This window comes from Delphinus delphis, chromosome 19, assembly GCF_949987515.2.
Source record: "Delphinus delphis chromosome 19, mDelDel1.2, whole genome shotgun sequence".
NCBI classification, from domain to species: domain Eukaryota; kingdom Metazoa; phylum Chordata; class Mammalia; order Artiodactyla; family Delphinidae; genus Delphinus; species Delphinus delphis.
The window spans coordinates 30,538,806-30,557,645 of record NC_082701.1 but is presented as its reverse complement, the minus strand read 5'-3'; the positions used below and the strand labels follow the sequence as shown (position 1 = coordinate 30,557,645).

Sequence of the window (18,840 nt, the reverse complement as noted above, 5' to 3'; positions counted from 1 at the left end):
TAAGTTTCCTGGCCTAGACTTTGTAAAGAGCCTCTGTTGCTTTGAGGAGACAATCCAGGACAAAAGGCCACCTGGTGCAGTGAGTCTATGGCGTAAATTACTTTATGCATATGCACCATGTAAAGTAATGCTAAATTGCAGCAAGGTATTTTTTTGTTTGTTCCTTTGTTTTAAAGTATGCCTTCTAGTTGACTAGGGATCAAAGAGGAAAGAGACCCTACGGCACTCCATATCTTCTTAATGGAATGTTCAGGGGGAAAATCTCTGCCAACATCTTCTTTTTAATCTTCCTGCAATGACCCAAAAAAGTTTAAAATAAATAAATAAGGTTTGCTAAAAACGCTGGCCAGTAAGATATGGTAGTAGATTGGCAGTTCTTTGACTGGCAAACCACTAATCTCTCTGGGTTTACTTCTTCATCTGTAAAATGAAATGATTGGATTAGGTGTTTTTCCTAGCTTGAAACTTGATGATTATATTTTACAAACGGAATAGCCTGTGCCTCTGCCCTCCCACCCAAAACTGTATTTTACCCCAGGTATGGAAAACTGAAGAGGACCTAATTCCAGTAAAAGGACAACAAAGTCCTTCACAAAATTAAAGAGAACTTGGCCACAAGATTCTTAAAGTCAGATAACCAATATGATTCTAAGTAGAAGATATAAAAGTGAAAGAACATGAAACTTGAACCATGTAAAAGATTTCTTTTTAAGAGTGGATAATTCATAAGACTGTAGAAAATAGTTTAGGTGATAAAAGAATGGAAATCTGTAATCATTTTTTAGGAAATAGCAAGATCAGTAGGCATAAAACATAAGGCCTTCAGTCTCATCCAAATTATTCTACAGAAATAACAATAGCAACAGTGTTTCTCAATGATCATAAATTTATATACGCACAATAGTACCCTTTTGATATAACAGCATGCACAGAATTGATAGGTACATGATAACTGAATATGCTACTTAAAATTACAGTAGTATATGGTTGATTTCCATCATAACAGAAGTACTCTAAATTTTTTAAAAACGAACAGGGGTCTTGAAGATAGATAGGCTGCCGTCTTGAACAGGGACCACTGCTTTAGATTTAGGGATCAGAGTATCTAAATAATCTAATTATTATCCAGGAAAAATGTGACACATTGTGTTTACAATTTTAAAAACCCTAATTTAAATCACTTTGATTATTTTGGTGTTTTTGAATATGCAATGTAAACACAGACTCTAATATATTAAAAAGCATCAAACAAAACAAAATGAACTGTAATGTTTAAAACCCAGATAAAAATAAGAGTATGTAAAGTAGCTTATCTGTTATTTAAAAACAAACAAGCAAGAAACAATAAACTTTTTAAAAGAGATTCAAAGTTTTCCATTATAGCAAATAGAAATTGAAGGGCCCAAGGATTCCTACACCTTAGGAAAAGCAATGGAGTCTAAAGGACAGAAGAGAAACTGATGGTAAGTAACCAAAGTTAGCTCATTTTACAGCCTCTGTTCTCTGACTTCAGTAACCAAATAAACACATAAAGCCACAATTGTTCTACTTATGTCAAAACAAATTAGGAAAATATCTTTTATTCTTGTGGGCCTTTCAGTGAAACCACCATGATGAAGGGCTGTAAGCATTTCTTGAGTTGATGCAGTTTCACCTGATATTTGGAGAGCACAATCCCTTTACTACACTATATTTGAGCAGATCTTTGTCAGATACCAATTTTTATATCTAAGGTCATCTTAGGTCAGGCTAACCTTCTTATAATTGCACTGTAATACTGCTGTCTGTTTGACTTCTAGTAATGTACACAAATACTTTTTAAATTAAGTAAACTGAGGGTAAATTAGTTTTGAAAATTTGGTTTCATTTCTTGAAATAATTGGGATTATTCTAGGATAACAGCTCTTAATCTGGAGTCCTTAGATTACTACATGTGTCTCAGAGATTCTCTCAACTCACTGAGATTTTATGCAAAACTGTACGTTAAGTACATATGGTTAATAACGTTCAGCACATTCTCAAAGGGGCCAGTGACCCCCACTCCCACCCCACCAAATAGTTTAGGGGAAAAAAGAATGGAAAAAAAAAGATTGAAAACCACTGTGTTAGGGTATCTCAAAATTAGAATTGGGAATCACAGGCCTAAGGACTAAGAAGGTGAGGTCCTTTGGATACATGCTAATATCTTATAATCACAGATTTTAAATCAGTACTCCAATCCATTTTTCTTGGAAAATCAGAATTTTCTTTGTTTTGTTTTTTAACATCTTTATTGGTGTATAATTGCTTTACAATGGTGTGTTAGTTTCTGCTGTATAACAAAGTGAATCAGCATATATCCCCATATCTCCCTCTTGTGTCTCCCTTGCACCCTCCCTATCCCACCCCTCTAGGTGGTCACAAAGCACGAAGCTGATGTCCCTGTGCTATGCGGCTGCTTCCCACTAGCTATCTGTTTTACATTTGGTAGTGTATATATGTCAGTGCCACTCTCTCACTTCATCCCAGCTTACCCTTCCCCATCCCTGTGTCCTCAAGTCCATTCTCTATGTCTATGTCTTCAGAATTTTCTAAAAAGTAGGGGTTGGGCTAGTTATTAAACTAAATAAGTGCTGGGTAAAGGAGCTCCTCAAACATACTGATTATAGCCATATTTACAATTTGAAAATGACAATCAAGGAGACACTATGCTGTCAGTAAGTCAGAGAAATAAAGGAATACAGCATGCTCTATCAAACCCAAAGCACTCAAAATAATTGACTTCACAATATACTTTAAAAAATGTGATGAGATATAAATAAATCTGCTTCATCCTAGAGTTATGTCCAACCTATCACAGCCACTCAGCACCACCATAATGTTCCTTATATTCATTCTATAAATATTTACTAAGACCTACTGTGTCAAAGGCACTATCTAAGTAATACTAAAGCCCTAGTCCCAAAAAGCTCTGAACTAAAGAGACAAAATCCCTGCTTTCACAGAGCTCATAGTCTACTGAGGGGAGGCAGACAACTATAAAAGTATGTCACATGGCAGTAAGTTTATAAAGAAAAATAAAGCAGGGAAGGAGAATATGAGCCCTAGGGGGAATAGGAAGAGTCCTTCGGAATTGGATGGTCTAGGAAGGCCTCACTGAGAAGGTATATCTGACACGGGGTTGACATTTGAGACTGAGAGAAGAAAATACCCAGGTTGTAAGTGGGACTAGTAAGTGGAAAGGCCCTGAGGTGGCAACAGTCTTGGTTTAACTGAAGGATAACAAGGAGGTCAGGGTGACTGGAGTAGAGTGAGCGGGGAGGAGGTAAAAGGTGCAGGTGCCAGGCCAGATCCTGAAGGGCCTTATCGGTCACTGTAAAGACTCTGGCTTATTCTCTAACAATTCTCAAAAGAACAATTAATGCAGGTCAGAGAGTTAGCTCAGAGGGCTTTTTGAGACATAAAGCTGGCCAACTGCTTCACCAATAGCTTTTAAACTGAACTGTCAAACTGAGCAACATCGGTCCAAATAGAGGATATCTCAGCCATGGACAACATTTTAGCTTTTGAGGATTTCCCTGAGAAACCCACATCCTTGGATAACTGAAAAAGTGGATTACTAGTCTATCTCCTGCAAAGCACACTGGGTCCATCTCTATGCAACTTTCTTCTAAGATAATTAACTTGCTTTCTCTCTCCCATTAAGTTTCTTTTTCTATAAAATGGAGTAAGTATCACCTGTATTTGGTTTGCAAGTATTTGTGGATCATTTCAAGCTTCTTGGAAGAAAATTGCTACATAAATTCGATGGAACATCATCAGCACACACTTCTCTGACAATACCCTGCTACCAATTCTGGTTCCTGACAGAACATTTATAATCGTACATTGCTCATTTATAACCTCTTTTTTCCTCTACTGTACTTAGTAATTTGAAGGGAGTAAAAGGAGGGAAAAAAAGCACACGAAAGTTCCAATAAACACTTTCCAGTGAATGAAATGTAAAGCTTTTTTTTTTTTTTTTTTTTTTTTTTTTGGTACGCGAGCCTCTCACTGCTGTGGCCTCTCCTGCTGTGGAGCACAGGCTCCGGACGTGCAGGCTCAGTGGCCATGGCTCACGGACCCAGCCGCTCCGCGGCACGTGGGATCTTCCCGGACCGGGGCACGAACCCGCGTCCCCTGCATTGGCAGGCGGACTCTCAACCACTGCGCCACCAGGGAAGCCCTAAAGCTTTTTTATTAAAAACAAAAACAAAACCTTGAGCCCCAGAGATATCTTTAAAACTGTATAAAAAGCTAACTATGGCTAATTTGTAGATAAAGAAAATTACAACACACACACAGAGTTTACCACAAAAACCAAGGAAATGCATACCCCTAGAATCCGCTCAAAGGACACTAAATAGCCTGATAGGGGCAGTAACCAAGGGCACAGCTCATTCATCACCTCCGATTAACCACAGAGATTAATGAATTTGAACTTACAACAATTTTGCTGGATTTCCACATGAAGTACGGAACTATTATATATACAAATTTGTCTGATAGGTACTTTTATATAAATGAGATATCTCCTTAACTTGAAAAGTTATCATTAAAAATATTCTGCAGCTTCCTTCTCTCTTCTGGGTGCCATGCTTCTAACAACAAAGCCATATCAAGAAGGCTCTGAGCTGGGATCATAGAAGGCAAGCACCTAAGATTGCTTGTGTGCACAGAGGATTTACATCTGACGGTGTACTTCTGACTACATTCCAAAGTCAATTATAAATTAACTGAATTTTCTGCACCGCCATTAACATAAATAACCAAGAGTTGACTGTACCTTGAATATTTATACTTCTTTTAAAGGCTGGCCTCAAAGCAAAATCACAAAATCTTTGAAATCTCTGCTTCCAAGGAATTCTAACAGTTAGATGCATACTATGACAGTTAGATGCATACTATTTCAAAGTTTATTATTTCAGGTTCCCATATAAGATAACTTACCACAGACTGTTATAAAATGAAAAGAAAGGTAATGAAAGTTGTTCCACTCAAACGGAAATACTAAGTAAATAAACATTCTGATTTGTAAATATCTTTGTAAATGTGTAAATGAAACACAAATGAGAGAAATAGAAGAAATACAGAGATTATTAGAAGTTAGCAGGATATTATATAGTTTGGATCAATTGCAGAGAATAGTAGTCATCAGTTTCATTCCTTTCTATTCTGGAAATAAATTCATCATTTAGACAAAGCCTACTCTGGTGTTTTGTTCATCTTTGGCATTTGTAGATGTACAGAATTTTATTTTTTTTAAAGTCTCTATTGAATTTATTACAATATTCCTTCTGTTTTATGTTTTGGTTTTTTTCGCCGTGAGGCATGTGGGATCTTAGCTCCCCGACCAGGGATCAAACCCACACCAACTGCATTGGAAGGTGAAGTCTTAACCACTGGACCACCAGGGAAGTCCCTGTACAGAATTTTAGAGTTAGAAAAGCATGAGCTCTGGGGTTCAAGTTCCAGCTATGCCCCCTACTATTAGATCTTAGCAAATAGCTTTGAGCCTCACTTTGAGCCTCAGTTTCTTTACCTATAATATGTAAAAATAAAAGTACTGTACTTCTACTGTATGATATCACTTGTATGTGGAATCTAAAAAATACAACCAACTAGTGAATATAACAACAAAAAAAGAAGCAGACTCACAGATATAGAGAACAAACTAGTGGCTACCAGTGGGGAGAGGGAAGGGGGGAAGGGTAGACTAGGGGTAGGGGATTAAGAGGTACAAACTGCTATGTATTACAAAATAAGCTACAAGGATATATTGTACAACACAGGGAATATAGCCAATATTTTATAATAACTATAAATGGAGTATAACCTTCAAAAATTGTGAATCACTATATTGTATACCTGTAACTTATATAATACTGTACATTAACTATACTTCAATTAAAAAACATCTGCCCTAATCTCAAAAAAAAAAAAGTACTGTATTTCTCTCATGAAGGTATTACAAGGATTCAATGAGTTAATACATGTGAAGTGCATAGCACAAGTTCAGTTCTACAGATGGGAAATCTAAAGCCTAGAAAGGTAAAAAACTATTTTGTCCCAAATCACCCAACTACTTAGTGGCAGAGTCAAAGCTAAAAGTCAAGTCCCTTTAGTCACAGTTTAGGCACTTTGTCAACTACAGTTTGCTATAAAGCATTGTCTCTCTGGCTTTGGCTAACACTTTACTTACAAAGTTTTCTCTTCCTCCCCAAATAATTCACTTCAGGCCCTGACTACAAATAAAGTGAAAATGGAAAGATGGGATAACTATGTGTTGACTAATAGGTAAAATGAAGGGGCAAGCAGAGACATTGTGCAAGAGGGAATTTGTCCAGGAGGTGTTCACTGCTACTGGCCAAATGCTGCACTACCACAGCTCCCATTGTAGGTCTGAAGCCTCAGGGCAGCACATTCTAATCTTGATCATAACTTTAACCTGGAGTCTAAGAAAATCCAGGACAACCAGCTGAGCAGGAAGAGTGTGATAGTTAAAGAATCGGTGACCTCTCCTGCGCTACACAAAGATCCTCTTGCTCTTTTGCTTTGAGAAGAAGGAAGATTAATTTGAGTTGTCCCTCTAAGTAACATTTATTAATAAAGAACAAGAATTGAGAAAGAAAATAGGACTGTAATCATTTTTACAGTGGTAAAATGGTAGCAACATTATCACTTAGAAATAATATAAACAAATGTTGATAAGAGGTAAACAAACCAGAAAACTGGACAATGAGACAATGCATAAGCTCCAGCTCGTTTTCCTTCTACAATGGTATAAACCAGGAGAAGAAGAATTAGTCAAATGAACAGTCAAAATAGTAAGAATAATAGTAAAATCACTATCATTTAGTCCTCTTTATCAGTCACTGCCAAGTAATGAGGAGATCCTTGAAAGTTTCCCTGACATGGATTTTTTTGTGTGTGTCTCCCACATTCTCTCTTTTTTTTTCTTATTGAGATATAATTGACATATAACACTGTATTAGTTTTAGATGTATAACATGATTTGATATATATATATACTATATATATAGTGAAATGATCACCACAATAAGCTTAGTTAACATCCATCATTACTCATAATTACAAAAAAAATTTTTTTGGACATGGATTTTTGAGGGCTAGTTAGGGAAATACTGAGGCAGAATAGTGGTGGAAGGTTATCCTAAATATAAAATTTCAATGGGCAACAGAGATTTACAAAGTAGAAAGAAATCAGAGGAGAGGGAGAGACAGGATTTTGGCAAATGTAGGGGAAACCTAAGAAGTAGACACTTTAAAGACAATGACAAAGGCGCACAGGGATTTGAAATGATATAGTCGTGCAAAGAAGCAGCTCTTGGGCAAAACAGAAAGGAAAGCAATATAATTTGGTCAGGGCTAAGATGCGGAGTTTTGAAATGGAAAAGAGAAGACTTGAGAAATGAAAGGAATACAGCCAAGGCAACATTTCCTCTTCTATTTTGACTTTCTCCTAGTACTTTAAAAAGAATATTATAATTTAAGACTCTGAACATATCTTGTACAATGGATATAACTGTTGGTAAAGAGAAACCTAATTACAAAGAGTGAGGAATAAGAATCAGGACAAAAATTCACCAAGGCCTGGCCTTGTACATACAGCCATCAGATGAAGCTGAGACAAGCAAAATTATTTTAGAGACAGTTCTACGGCCTATTTTATTATTAAGCAAATTGGGGGCACATTGTCATGGGATGTTTCTCTTTGTCTAAGGAAAATTAAAATTGTAATACAAATGAAAGTCCAGTTAATTTGGTCCTTATGAAAAAGTACATACCCTGAAATAGTTGAGCAAAATGTAAAGAAATGTCAGATTTTCTGAAACTCTCTGGAAATTCCAGAAACCACAACAAGGTCATTATGATTTTTGTAAATCACTGTTCTCATAACTTTACATCTCCCAATGCATAGCATGCCCAATTTTACAAAGACCTGACTGCATCTTTGAAGATAATCAAACTTAACAGGCAACTAGAATGATTCATAGGTAGAAGGATACACAGAATTATCCCAAATTCTGCAAAGCCAACAGAGAAGATTGCCTTTAGATCTGTGACACCAGGGAACAGATATCCATCAAGAAAGCTAAAGTGCAGCAAAGCACAGCTCTAGGACATTTAAACAGAACTTCAGTTGAGTGGAAGGCTTGGTTAACCACAGTTGAGTAAACCTGTGTTGCAGTGTAATCTGATAAGGAACAAACAGCATGGATTCTACAAGTGTAAACCATGTGTCCCTAACGTGCTAGACTTCTTTGAAAGAGTTAATCAAACAGTGGATAAAAATGAACTGAGGCATATCATCCAAAAGTTTCTTTTTTTTAATAGTCTCTCATAAGAGGTTATTAAGAAAATTTAGTAATTACTGTAGATTAAAAACTGATTAATAGAAAATAAACCAGGACCAATACTGAAAGTCTCCAGAGACTAATACTAAGCTAGTGTACAAATTTATTAATGACCTAGAAGAAGCTTGTATGGAGAGAAAAGGTGAAGACAGACTGAAAATTGCCAATGATGCAAACTATCTATTGGAAAGCCCGGAAGGGCCTTGCTAAATAATAGATACAATGAAATTCTCTCTTCACAAAGTAAAGAATCTGTACTTAAAGTACACTGATAGATTCAAAGTTAATAGGTTAAAAAAAAAAAAAAAAGGATTAAGCAACACTTACCAGAGTGAGAAAAAGGGCAAAATAAGAGAAGATAGGATACAGACTGACAAGGTAATAAATGGCAGAGAATGCCAGCTAGTATCTCTCATATACCTTTTCCTTTATGAATACACAGAAACTTTATGTGGAGCTTTATGATAATAGAAGGCAAAACATTCAAAATAAAAGACACTATTTTAAGCAGCATATAATTAACCCATTGAATATGCTGCCACAGGACATTAATAAGACACAAAACTTAGCATGGTTCCCAAAGACCTCAGAGCCTCCAGAATATGGTTCTATAGTAAAATTACTTAGGGCAAAAAATTACAATGGAGCACATACCTCATGCCTCAAGGTATTAACTAGGCAAGGTCAGGATGGAAGTTTCCTTTCCAACTGTTGTATTCAAAATGATTTATGGTTTCAACTTTTAAATATTCCTAATTCTATCCTAAAGTTCAAATTAAGTGAATAGACTCTTATCCAAAAATTCTTACACTCTTTTTTCCAGATATATTCTTTTTGCCTGTTTATTTTTCTAAATAGCACAGCCTTCCTTTTCACCCAATTCTTCTTCCACCTCACTTATCCCAGCTTCAAAATATTGCCTAAGAAGTGATCATGAAGAGCCAATAAGTCATATATGTAAAAATCCGTGTTTGGCAAAGAGAGTTCTATAATTTGTTAAATTTTCTCATCTTTTTCCTCTCAGTGGACAAAAATTTAAATTCATACAATATTTTGGTTCTGTTCATGTTACAAAATAAAAATCTGAGCTTAGATGCTGAGATGAATGATATTTAACATTTTTCACCTGTGACTAAAAGCTACAGTAAGAAATGTCCTTTTATAAAATGAATTTTAATCAATAAGCAACATAATTTTATAGAGTAAGACACTAGAATGCCACATGAAAAAGGTAGGGCCCTCAAGGCTCTATCTTCACCATGGGGAATGAGCAATTCATCTATGAAATGCTGTGGCTTCAGTCAGTTCATACACTAAGCACATAAAGAGTAGGCTATGAATGAGTTATAGGCAAAATTCACAACCTGAAAGCCTAAGAAACTGTGTCTGAAAAACTTTGTGGGTCGATAAAAAACATGTTAAATTAAAAATTTTTGGAAGTAATAAAATTATGTGTAGACAAGGCCAAAGTGATCAGGAGGCAAGTTTATACCTTGTGTCCATTTTGTAATCCAGTCCTCTCCATTTTGGGCTTAGCAATAGGGTGCCACACGTGGTATAAGGCCAGCCGTAGCATTCAAGCTTGACTGAATTTTAAAAGTGACACACTGATCAAATCTGCTCCAAGGACATTCTAGAATTTCAGGGTGCTACTGCCCATTAAAATCAACCTCCTCGGTGCTCACTTCAAATCGAAACATGATGCAAAGTACAATCCTCAGGTTCATTAAATACAAGCCCATATATTTCATCTATAAAAAAATAGTGTCCAAAATATATCACTTGCAAAGAAAGGACTTATTATGTAATGCAGTGTAGTACGAGAGTTAAAAATAAGCAGATGATCTTATAAAATACAGGATTTATACGTTTCTTCTCGAGTATAAAATAAGAATTTGCTTTAGAAGGCCAATAAGGTAATATACTTAACAAGATGAAACACAGGAAGCTAAGCAGCAGAGCCCTTGTATGGAATTTGGTTCGGCAGACAAAAGAAGAAAGGCATATTTCAAACAGATGGAAAGTGAAAAAAGAATAAAGTCATCCTTACCTGCATTAATTTTCCTTCTGCTGGAGTTATTTCAGCAACACCAGCAAACACACCTTCCAAAGTGAGATTCAGTTTTCCTGTGGGGTCCATTTTCAAGGGGATCACTCTGATAATAGCTTTCTGCTCAGCTGATCTTTCAGACTCCACTGCTGCTGCCAGTACCAGTCCTGTGCGTCCAAAGCCTGCCTGCAGGGTAGCCATCAGCAGCCAGGGCCAGAGGGCAGCCAGCTGTAGCTGGTGGCCACCACTCATGCTACCAGCTGCAGCAATGCACTTCGGCCATACATACTGCTTCCACTAGCTAATACCAAACACAGGTTCCTAGATCCAGACAAACGGAGGAAAAGAAACTTATGCTTCAGCTTCAGAAAGCCGAGTCGTAGTTCTGGTCCTTCCTTTCTCTAAAGTATATTCCCAAGAACAGGTGGTATTCCTGATCTGGCAGGGAAGAAGGTATTTTCAGCCTACTTCTGCTTCAGGTATGTCATTTTCTCCCATCTTCACTATGATTAGTAAAGATATCGCCGCTTCTCTTTGGAATTTTCAATTTTGCTTGAGGTTGAATGTCACATCCTGAATTTTAATTATGTCAGATCACTTGGTGCTGGTCTTCCATATGCATCAAGTTCTCGAGCCACTAAACCCAATGTTAATGAACAAAACAAGGCAAAGTAAATGACTAAGGCCATGCATCAAAGGTGAGAGTGAAAAACTCCAGCTCAGAGAACGAAGAGATGGTCCTTTAAAGCCACAAAATTTGTCAACGGTAAAAGACTAAAGATCACAGGAGAATTTTTTCTTAAAAAATGGGGAAGGAGAGGAAACACTATTTCAGGCCACACCTTGAGAGATGTCCAAAGATGCTACAACATGTATTCATAAAAGTTTCAACATTAAACTGTATTTCATTGTAGCCAAAGTTCCAGGCCCATTGAACTTACAACACTTTTCATGAACTTAAATATACTATGATTTTTAGATTTTCAACCTAGATTTGCCTGTAAACTAGGTGCTAATTTATATGTCTTCACATAGTCACAGGATAAACCTGAGCATCACAAACTTTTCCAACTTTCGTAATTAGAAGAATATTTGAAAAGGTTGGCTTTCCAACTATTTTTCCCAGTTGACATTCATATTTCTATCTTTATTTTCCCTTCTCTCTTAGGGATTCCAGCTTTTATGCTCCTGCTTGAGAATGCCAAGCACTTTGATTTCCCATGAGATGCTTTTGGAAACTACTTTATTATCCAGATCTTATAATCTGTAATTTTCTAGGTTCATAAGTAAAACAAAGGACTATTCCTAACACGTTTTCAAATTCCTTGAGGGGGTGGGGAACAAAAGGGGGAGTAAGGAGGTGATTAGTCTACAGCCTCTAAGTAGAAAACCCTGAAAAAGTAAAAATAAACCTGAGTAGAGTAGATCTGTGCTATTTCTAGGCACACTTGAGAATTTGGGTCTTTGTACAAACAACGTCTTATTCTAAGATTTCAAAATGTGCACCCTTAAGTAAATACAAATGCACTTCAACCACAAAGCCCACTGTGTTCAGAGGTCAAGTTAAAAAATCTTATTAAGTCTTCAGAATAAATGCTGAAAAGCCAAGCAATGGAACATGAACCTGTGATATAGATTCTTTTCTTTTGCTGAGGCAGAGGGAGAAAAAAAAAAGAATTTCGAAAGAAATCTGCAAACCTGTTGTGCTGTCAGGCCCACTGGAATCCACGGGGGTGAAACAAATTCAATTATGCTTTTAAAGATCCTGCTCAAAAAAAAGGTTTCAACTGCTTAACCAAGTACAGCTCATTCTTCCACCTTCTTACTCTGCAACCAAACCAAGTGCCCCACACTGCAGCTAGGTGCCGAGAAATTCCGCAGCCCGAAAAAATAATCCGTGCAGGTCAAAGGCAGAAACTTACTCCAAGGTTAGAGCTACTGTCCCCAAGAACTCTAAAAACACTTCTAGAGGATCCAAAACCATTTCTGAAATCTCCTTTCTAACAAAAGTCCTTTTTCTCCCCGAACAGCATATAAAAATGATCAAATCTTGAAAGAGAAAAGAAGCAAAGTAGCAAATACATCAGCAACAATTCACTACCAGGAACATAGAAAATCCCAGAGGGCAATGTCTCTGCATCATGGATAGACTTGGAAAGTTCGGAAGGATTCGAGTGCTTCCCTTCCAGAAAGACAATTCTGGATCAGCTCCCTAGAGGAGGAAGCCTGTGGTTTGTAACTGGTGTTCTAGCTCTGACTCCCTCCCCTGGGACTGCAATCACGCTCTCTACCTGCTGACACAAAGTGAGGGTGGAGCAGCTAGAGGCAACCACCCCCATCCCGCCCCTCCTCCTCCTGGCTGGCTGGGGCCTGGTGCGCGCACACTTCACCAGACACGTTCCGGTGCTGAGAAGAGAGCCTCTCTCGGCTCCTCGACTCCCTCTATTGAGCCGCAGCCAAACTGCATCCAATTCAATCTTCAATACCTTTCTCTGGGTAAGCAAGCTACCACATGTAAATCAGGGCCACACAAACAGACATGTAAGCAGCTTCTGCCCCCAAGAGACATAGATGGTGGTATAGGAAATAAAGACAAAAAAAAAAAAAAGGAAACCCAGAAGACAAAATAATGGACACAAGGTTTTGCAAATATAAATTCAAAGGCACTTCTGCTCTTTCCAGGTTTTAGTGTCTGTAAATGCCACAAAGCCAGAATAAAGTGACCCTGTGCTATAGTTCTTACTGATTTATTGCTGTCTTAAGTCTGCTACCCTGGCAAGAACTCTGTCCATTTTATGCATAGTTTTTCTTCAGCCCTTACAAATTTAAATTCAGTAGCTCTTTTCTAAACTGTGCCTGTACCAGGCTTTTAGATTAGGTGACGTCAGAGGTCTGGAATCTGTTATTTTCTTCTCACATCCCTGGGAGGTGAAATAATACTATGGATCAGACCTGGGCCTTCAATGTGAGACTGCAAGTAAGTCTATATCATAAATACAAACAAAGTGGTAAAATATATATGCTTAATCAGAATATAGGCAAAAAGAAAACTAATTTTTGGTTAATTACCACACTCATGAACAATAACCCTTCTAGTAGCCCTGTCTTTAGAAATAATGCAGAAGTTTCTAATATATGTTTCTAAAATTTGAATTTTCATGTCGACCAGATTATATTTGACTGTGCCCAGACATTTTATTTTGACCTGCTGCCAACAGTCTTTCCAAATTGTACAAATGAACAATGATGTGAATATGGTTAACATTGCACTTGAAAATGGTTAAGATTTATGTTACATGCTTATTGTGGTAAAAATCACATTTTAAATTGTGGTAAAAAACACATAAGAAAATTTAAAACAATTTTTAGTTTGTACAAAAAAATTGTACAAATTGATCACTTGTAAAACGTGGAGAATAATAATTGCATTGTAGCTTTGTTGTAAAGATTAAAGGACATAATGCCTCTGAAGGCAAAAAGTATGAGTGACCTAGCCACCTTGAGAATTTCATCCCTAAAGAGGGTCTACAGTCCAATTTGAAAAGATACATGTACCCCAATGTTCACAGCAGCACTATTTACAATAGCCAAGACATGAAAGCAACCTAAACGTCCATCAACAGATGAATGGATAAAGAACATGTGGTACATATATACAACTGAATATCACTCAGCCATAAAAAGGAATGAGGGACTTCCCTGGTGGTCCAGTGGTTAAGACTCCACGCTCCCAATGCAAGGGGCCCAGGTTCAATCCCTGGTCAGGGATCTAGATCCCGCATGTTGCAGCTAAGACCTGGCACAGCCAAATAAATAAATAAATATTTTTACAAAATGAAATAATACAATTTACAGCAACATGGATAGACCTAGAGATTATCATTCTAAGTCAGACAGAGATAGAAAAATATCATATAATATCACTTATATGTGGAATCTAAAATATGACCCAAATGAACTTATTCATGAAACAGAAAGACTCACAGACATCGAAAACAAATTTATGGTTACCAAGGGGAAAGTGGGTGGCGGAGGAATAAATTAGGAGTATGGGATTAACAGAGACATGCTACTATACGTAAAATAGATAAACAACAAGGACCTACTGCATAGCATAGGGGACTATATTCAGTATCTTGTAATGAGCTATAATGGAAAAGAATCTGAAAAAAATATATATGTATATGTATATCTGAATCACTTTGTTGTACACTAAAACTAATACAACATTGTAATTCAGCTATACTTCAGTTTAAAAAAATTAATAAAAAAAATTTTAAAGAGGGTTTATGGGGATAGTTTTGGCATTTTAGGCCAATAACACCTAGAGCAGAGAGAGAAATTCTAAAGTAAATTCTTAATTTAGCACTTTTTCTTTAGTGGTTGGACCTTAAGAACATAATGCAAGTATAGACCTTTCATAGCTCCTTTCCTAAAGAATAGGAGTAGCTCTAATTCTTCTGGAGAGAATTTTTTAAAAGTCTGCTCTGGTTTTACATTTATTTAAAAATATTTATTTATTTATTTATTGGCTGCATCGGGTCTTAGTTGTGGCACGTGGGATCTTTCGTTGCAGCATGCAGGCTCTTCTTTGCAGTGCACAGGCTTCTCTCTAGTTGTGGCGCCCAGGCTCCAGAGCGCGTGGGCTCTCTAGTTGTGGTGTGAGCGCTCAGTAGTTGCCACATGCAGGCTTAGTTTCCCGGCGGCACGTGGGATCTTAGTTCCCCGACCAGGGATTGAACCGGCGTCCCCTGCATTGCAAGATGGATTCTTTTTTTCTTTTTAATTAAAGATTTGTTTTAAATTAATTTATTTATTTTTGGCTGCATCAGGTCTTAGTTGCGGCATGCGGGATCTTCATTGTGGTGCACAGGCTTCTCTCTAGTTGTGGCACACAGGCTTCTCTCTAGTTGTGGCACACAGGCTCCAGGGTACATGGGCTCTGTAGTTGTGGCGCTCAGGTTCCAGAGTGCGTGGGCTCTGTAGTTTGCGGCAGGCAGGCTCTAGTTGAGGTGCGCGAGCTCAGTAGTGTGGCACACGGGCTTAGTTGCCCCGCGGCATGTGAGATCTTAGTTCCCTGACCAGGGATCGAACCCATGTCCCCTGCATTACAAGGTGGATTCTTTACCACTGGACCACCAGGGAAGTCCCAGCAAGACGGATTCTTAACCACTGGACCACCAGGGAAGTCCCTGGTTTTACATTTTTATTTTATGTATGCCATGTAAAAGTATAGCATAAAATGTGTAAAATATACATTATTATATATCTGATATATGTAAAAATATCTTTAGTGTTAAACTAAACAAAAAGTAACCTACTAATTGACTTTGCCTCACCTATTACTGCTTGAAACTTGCAAAGGAATTAAGACACACAAACCTGAGACTTAATACAGATACTTAGCTGAAAGGAAAAGAATATAGATGTGGTTGCCCTCTCTTGAGCAAACTCTGAGATCTGAGCATGACGATAATAGCTATCATGAGTCTGGGTACCTTGAGCTACTCAGGATCAAACCAAACAGCTCTATATAGCTTAGTTCACTGATATATTGTGTTTATTCAAACAGTATTGACAAGCAAAGTCACCAGAATAAATAAGCAAGAGAAATTATTCTCTGGCTTCAAAGTTTTGGCGTTATCCCTCAGGGACTGACAGACCACAACTACCATAGAGATGTCATAAAGATGCCATCACCATGGTAATGAATCGCCCATCTCACTGACACCTACTACCTAACTTTACACGAGACAGATCACACCTCAGGATCTACTTTCACATCTGCATTGACTAAAGTTACTGAAGACCTTGATCCTTTTCCAAAAACCTAGGTTTCTATAAACATGTCCAAGAATCGTCCTTATCCTTAATGGCATTTTAAGGATTCAATCTCTATTCAAGTGTAAATGAAAAAAACTCAGGATTTTTTTTTTTAAAGTCAGATTCTTTGGAAAACAGAGCACATTTTCTTCTGAACTTTACTATTATGATGAATAGTTATAATGACTGAGGTTTCTATTGATCACCAAACAGTAAAAACAAGCAAGACAACAAGTCTAGTTGAAACACTTTATTGTTGACTGACTGAAATTTATCATGCTTAAGGTGCTGAAATACTTAGGCACTAGTCAGGAGCCTTGTTAGCATGTGTCAGACCCTACTGACTAATTCACACAAAGATTTTATTTTATCTTTTGCCACTTTGTCCAAGACAGTAATGATAGCTTTAGCTGATGGGTAGCAGGCATGTGAGTATAGCAGTAGATCCAGCTCCTTGGTCTGTTGTATTCATATATAAAAAGAGGTTTGGAAAGCTGATAAAGGTATTTCATTAATTAAGCCTTAAAACAACTGAAACCAAATCCATGCCAAGGTTCCTGCTTGACACATGTTCCTCAAAAGATATTATCTCTTTCAACATATACAAAGCCAAGAAAGGCATATTTAAGGGAAGGAATGAATATCACCTACATAGTGTATCAGCTTTTCAACCTGACAGAGAAAAGGCAAAGTTCCTTCATATAGAAACTGGGTCTCCTCTTCACATACTCTGCCAAAATACACAGTCTGACCAAAAGATGTAGGAGTCTTGATAATCTGTTCCTCTTTTAAACCTTGCTAATAAAGATGAATAAATGTTCACCACATGGACATCGTCTAGTCTAATCAGATGGACCAAACAGGTCACTTTTCAGAACCTATTTTCATATCTAAACTGAGTCACTGCAGACCAATATAGAGCTCATCCTTTTCCAAAAAACTACTATCTCTGTAATACTTCTGGGGAAGTACATCATTGGGAAGGCACAATGCAATTTAAGAAATGAATTGCTACATCCACCGTGGCTTGAATAGTACTTATGTCACATCACTAAGGGCCTTTCCTTTTTCACTAGTTTCATATTCCTAGGCTTTCCTTTTGTTTCTGCAGTGCTTATTAGGAAAACTGAGGCAGAATCTAATAAGGAAGTTCTAGTCAATTTAAAAGACTTTAAATCAGAAATTTTCTGCTGTCATTGGATTAGCAAGTGAGGGATCAACCACAGAAAGTGGACATCCAAGATACCTCTCCTAAAAACCAGTCCCATAATCCTACTATTTGAATTTAGGATCCTAAAGAGGGGATAAGATAAAAATGTTATAGTCTATCCCACTACCCAAACTTCTCTCAGAAGCTTAAACCATACATAAACTATTAAAAATATCAGAGGTATAGCTTCTGTTAGGTGACTACTAATCAGCTTCTCCCAAAATTTGCACACTATCTTTTATAGATGAGAATTTATACTTACTGAATGTAAAAATCTAAAATAAGAAAACACTGTGTTAAATCTCTTAATGGTTTTGTTCACACATTGTACATTCCCATTTCAAAATTAAAATATTATATATGCATCCTTTATCCTTCTACCCCTCAATATTAATAAAAATATAAAGCCTTAAAACTTAAAAATCTACCAACATTTTATAAATACAATTATATTCAACAAGCTAAATACTTTTCTTTAGAAGATATATTAAATAAGTGATATATTAACAAAACCTTCTTACCATTTATGATAATGTATCATTAAAATTAAAGAAAGATATGAAAATAGAAGAACGCTCCCGTAAATATAGAAGAATCAGGGGCTGTTAAGTGTGATGGATGGTCCAAGTCCGGACGCCTTGCTTTTGAAACAGAATGCTGGGTTAGGAAGTAAGAGCATTTCCTGGTTAATCACTTAGAAAATTAACTCTTTCCCAGGGTTTCTCCCTGGAATTCCTGACCCATTTAGACCTGTGATCTTGGTTACCTCACAGGCCTTTGTTTCTCACACAATTTTCTCTAAAAGGATCACACTGTGACTTGAAACAGATAGACTGAACTCCCCACTGGAGTTGTGCTGACTACTTTTGAGAGTGGCGAGACGACAAACCAGCACACCCACACAGATTATTCTCCGGTACCATAGATGCAGCTGTTTTTAGATGCTTTTTGACTGTAACAGAAGACCAGGAACTTTCATTTGAAAGGGATCTGGGCAGCAAAAAAAAAGACTGCTAGATGGTTGGTAGTTTGTCCAGGTAAACAATCTGAACTGAACAGCTGTAGTAAATACCAAATTCCCAATTCTCAATTAACAAAATTCTCAATTAACAAAAAAAATACTTTTTTTCCTTAAAGAACTGAAAGAGCCCCAACAGTGTGTCATGTGCAAGGCTAGTCTGCCTCCAGCTACAGCCAGTGCACAATGTCACGTTTGTCATCCATTCTCACTCTTTTAATTCTTCCTCCTGTGGAAAGTGCTCCTGTTTGCAGGCCACATCCACCAGCAGATGAAGATCTAGAAAGAAAAAAGATTTGTTTACTCACTCTTAGCTTCTCGAACTGGAGAGTTCAATAGACAA

The 18,840-nt window shown here is 37.2% G+C and overlaps 2 protein-coding genes across 3 annotated transcripts in view; both read right to left on the bottom strand.

Moving 5' to 3' along the window:
* RNF43 (ring finger protein 43) overlaps positions 1–13,123 on the bottom strand; it is a 63,423-nt gene extending 50,300 nt beyond the window's left edge. Inside the window, exons 1-2 of one of the 2 annotated variants that reach the window (XM_059996606.1) lie at positions 12,145–13,123; positions 10,447–11,083 (exon numbers count right to left, since the gene is read on the bottom strand). In XM_059996606.1, coding sequence (XP_059852589.1) covers positions 10,447–10,698 — 252 coding nt within the window. In that variant the 5' untranslated portion in view covers positions 10,699–11,083; positions 12,145–13,123. Of the gene's footprint in view, positions 1–10,446 lie in introns of both variants that reach the window. The other variant, XM_059996605.1, reaches the window with a different exon arrangement.
* Positions 13,124–18,087: 4,964 nt separating this feature from the next.
* Positions 18,088–18,840, bottom strand: part of HSF5 (heat shock transcription factor 5) — a 49,937-nt gene continuing 49,184 nt past the window's right edge. The window contains exon 6 of the mRNA XM_059998665.1: positions 18,088–18,776. Coding sequence (XP_059854648.1) covers positions 18,706–18,776 — 71 coding nt within the window. The 3' untranslated portion in view covers positions 18,088–18,705. The remainder of the gene's footprint in view (positions 18,777–18,840) is intronic.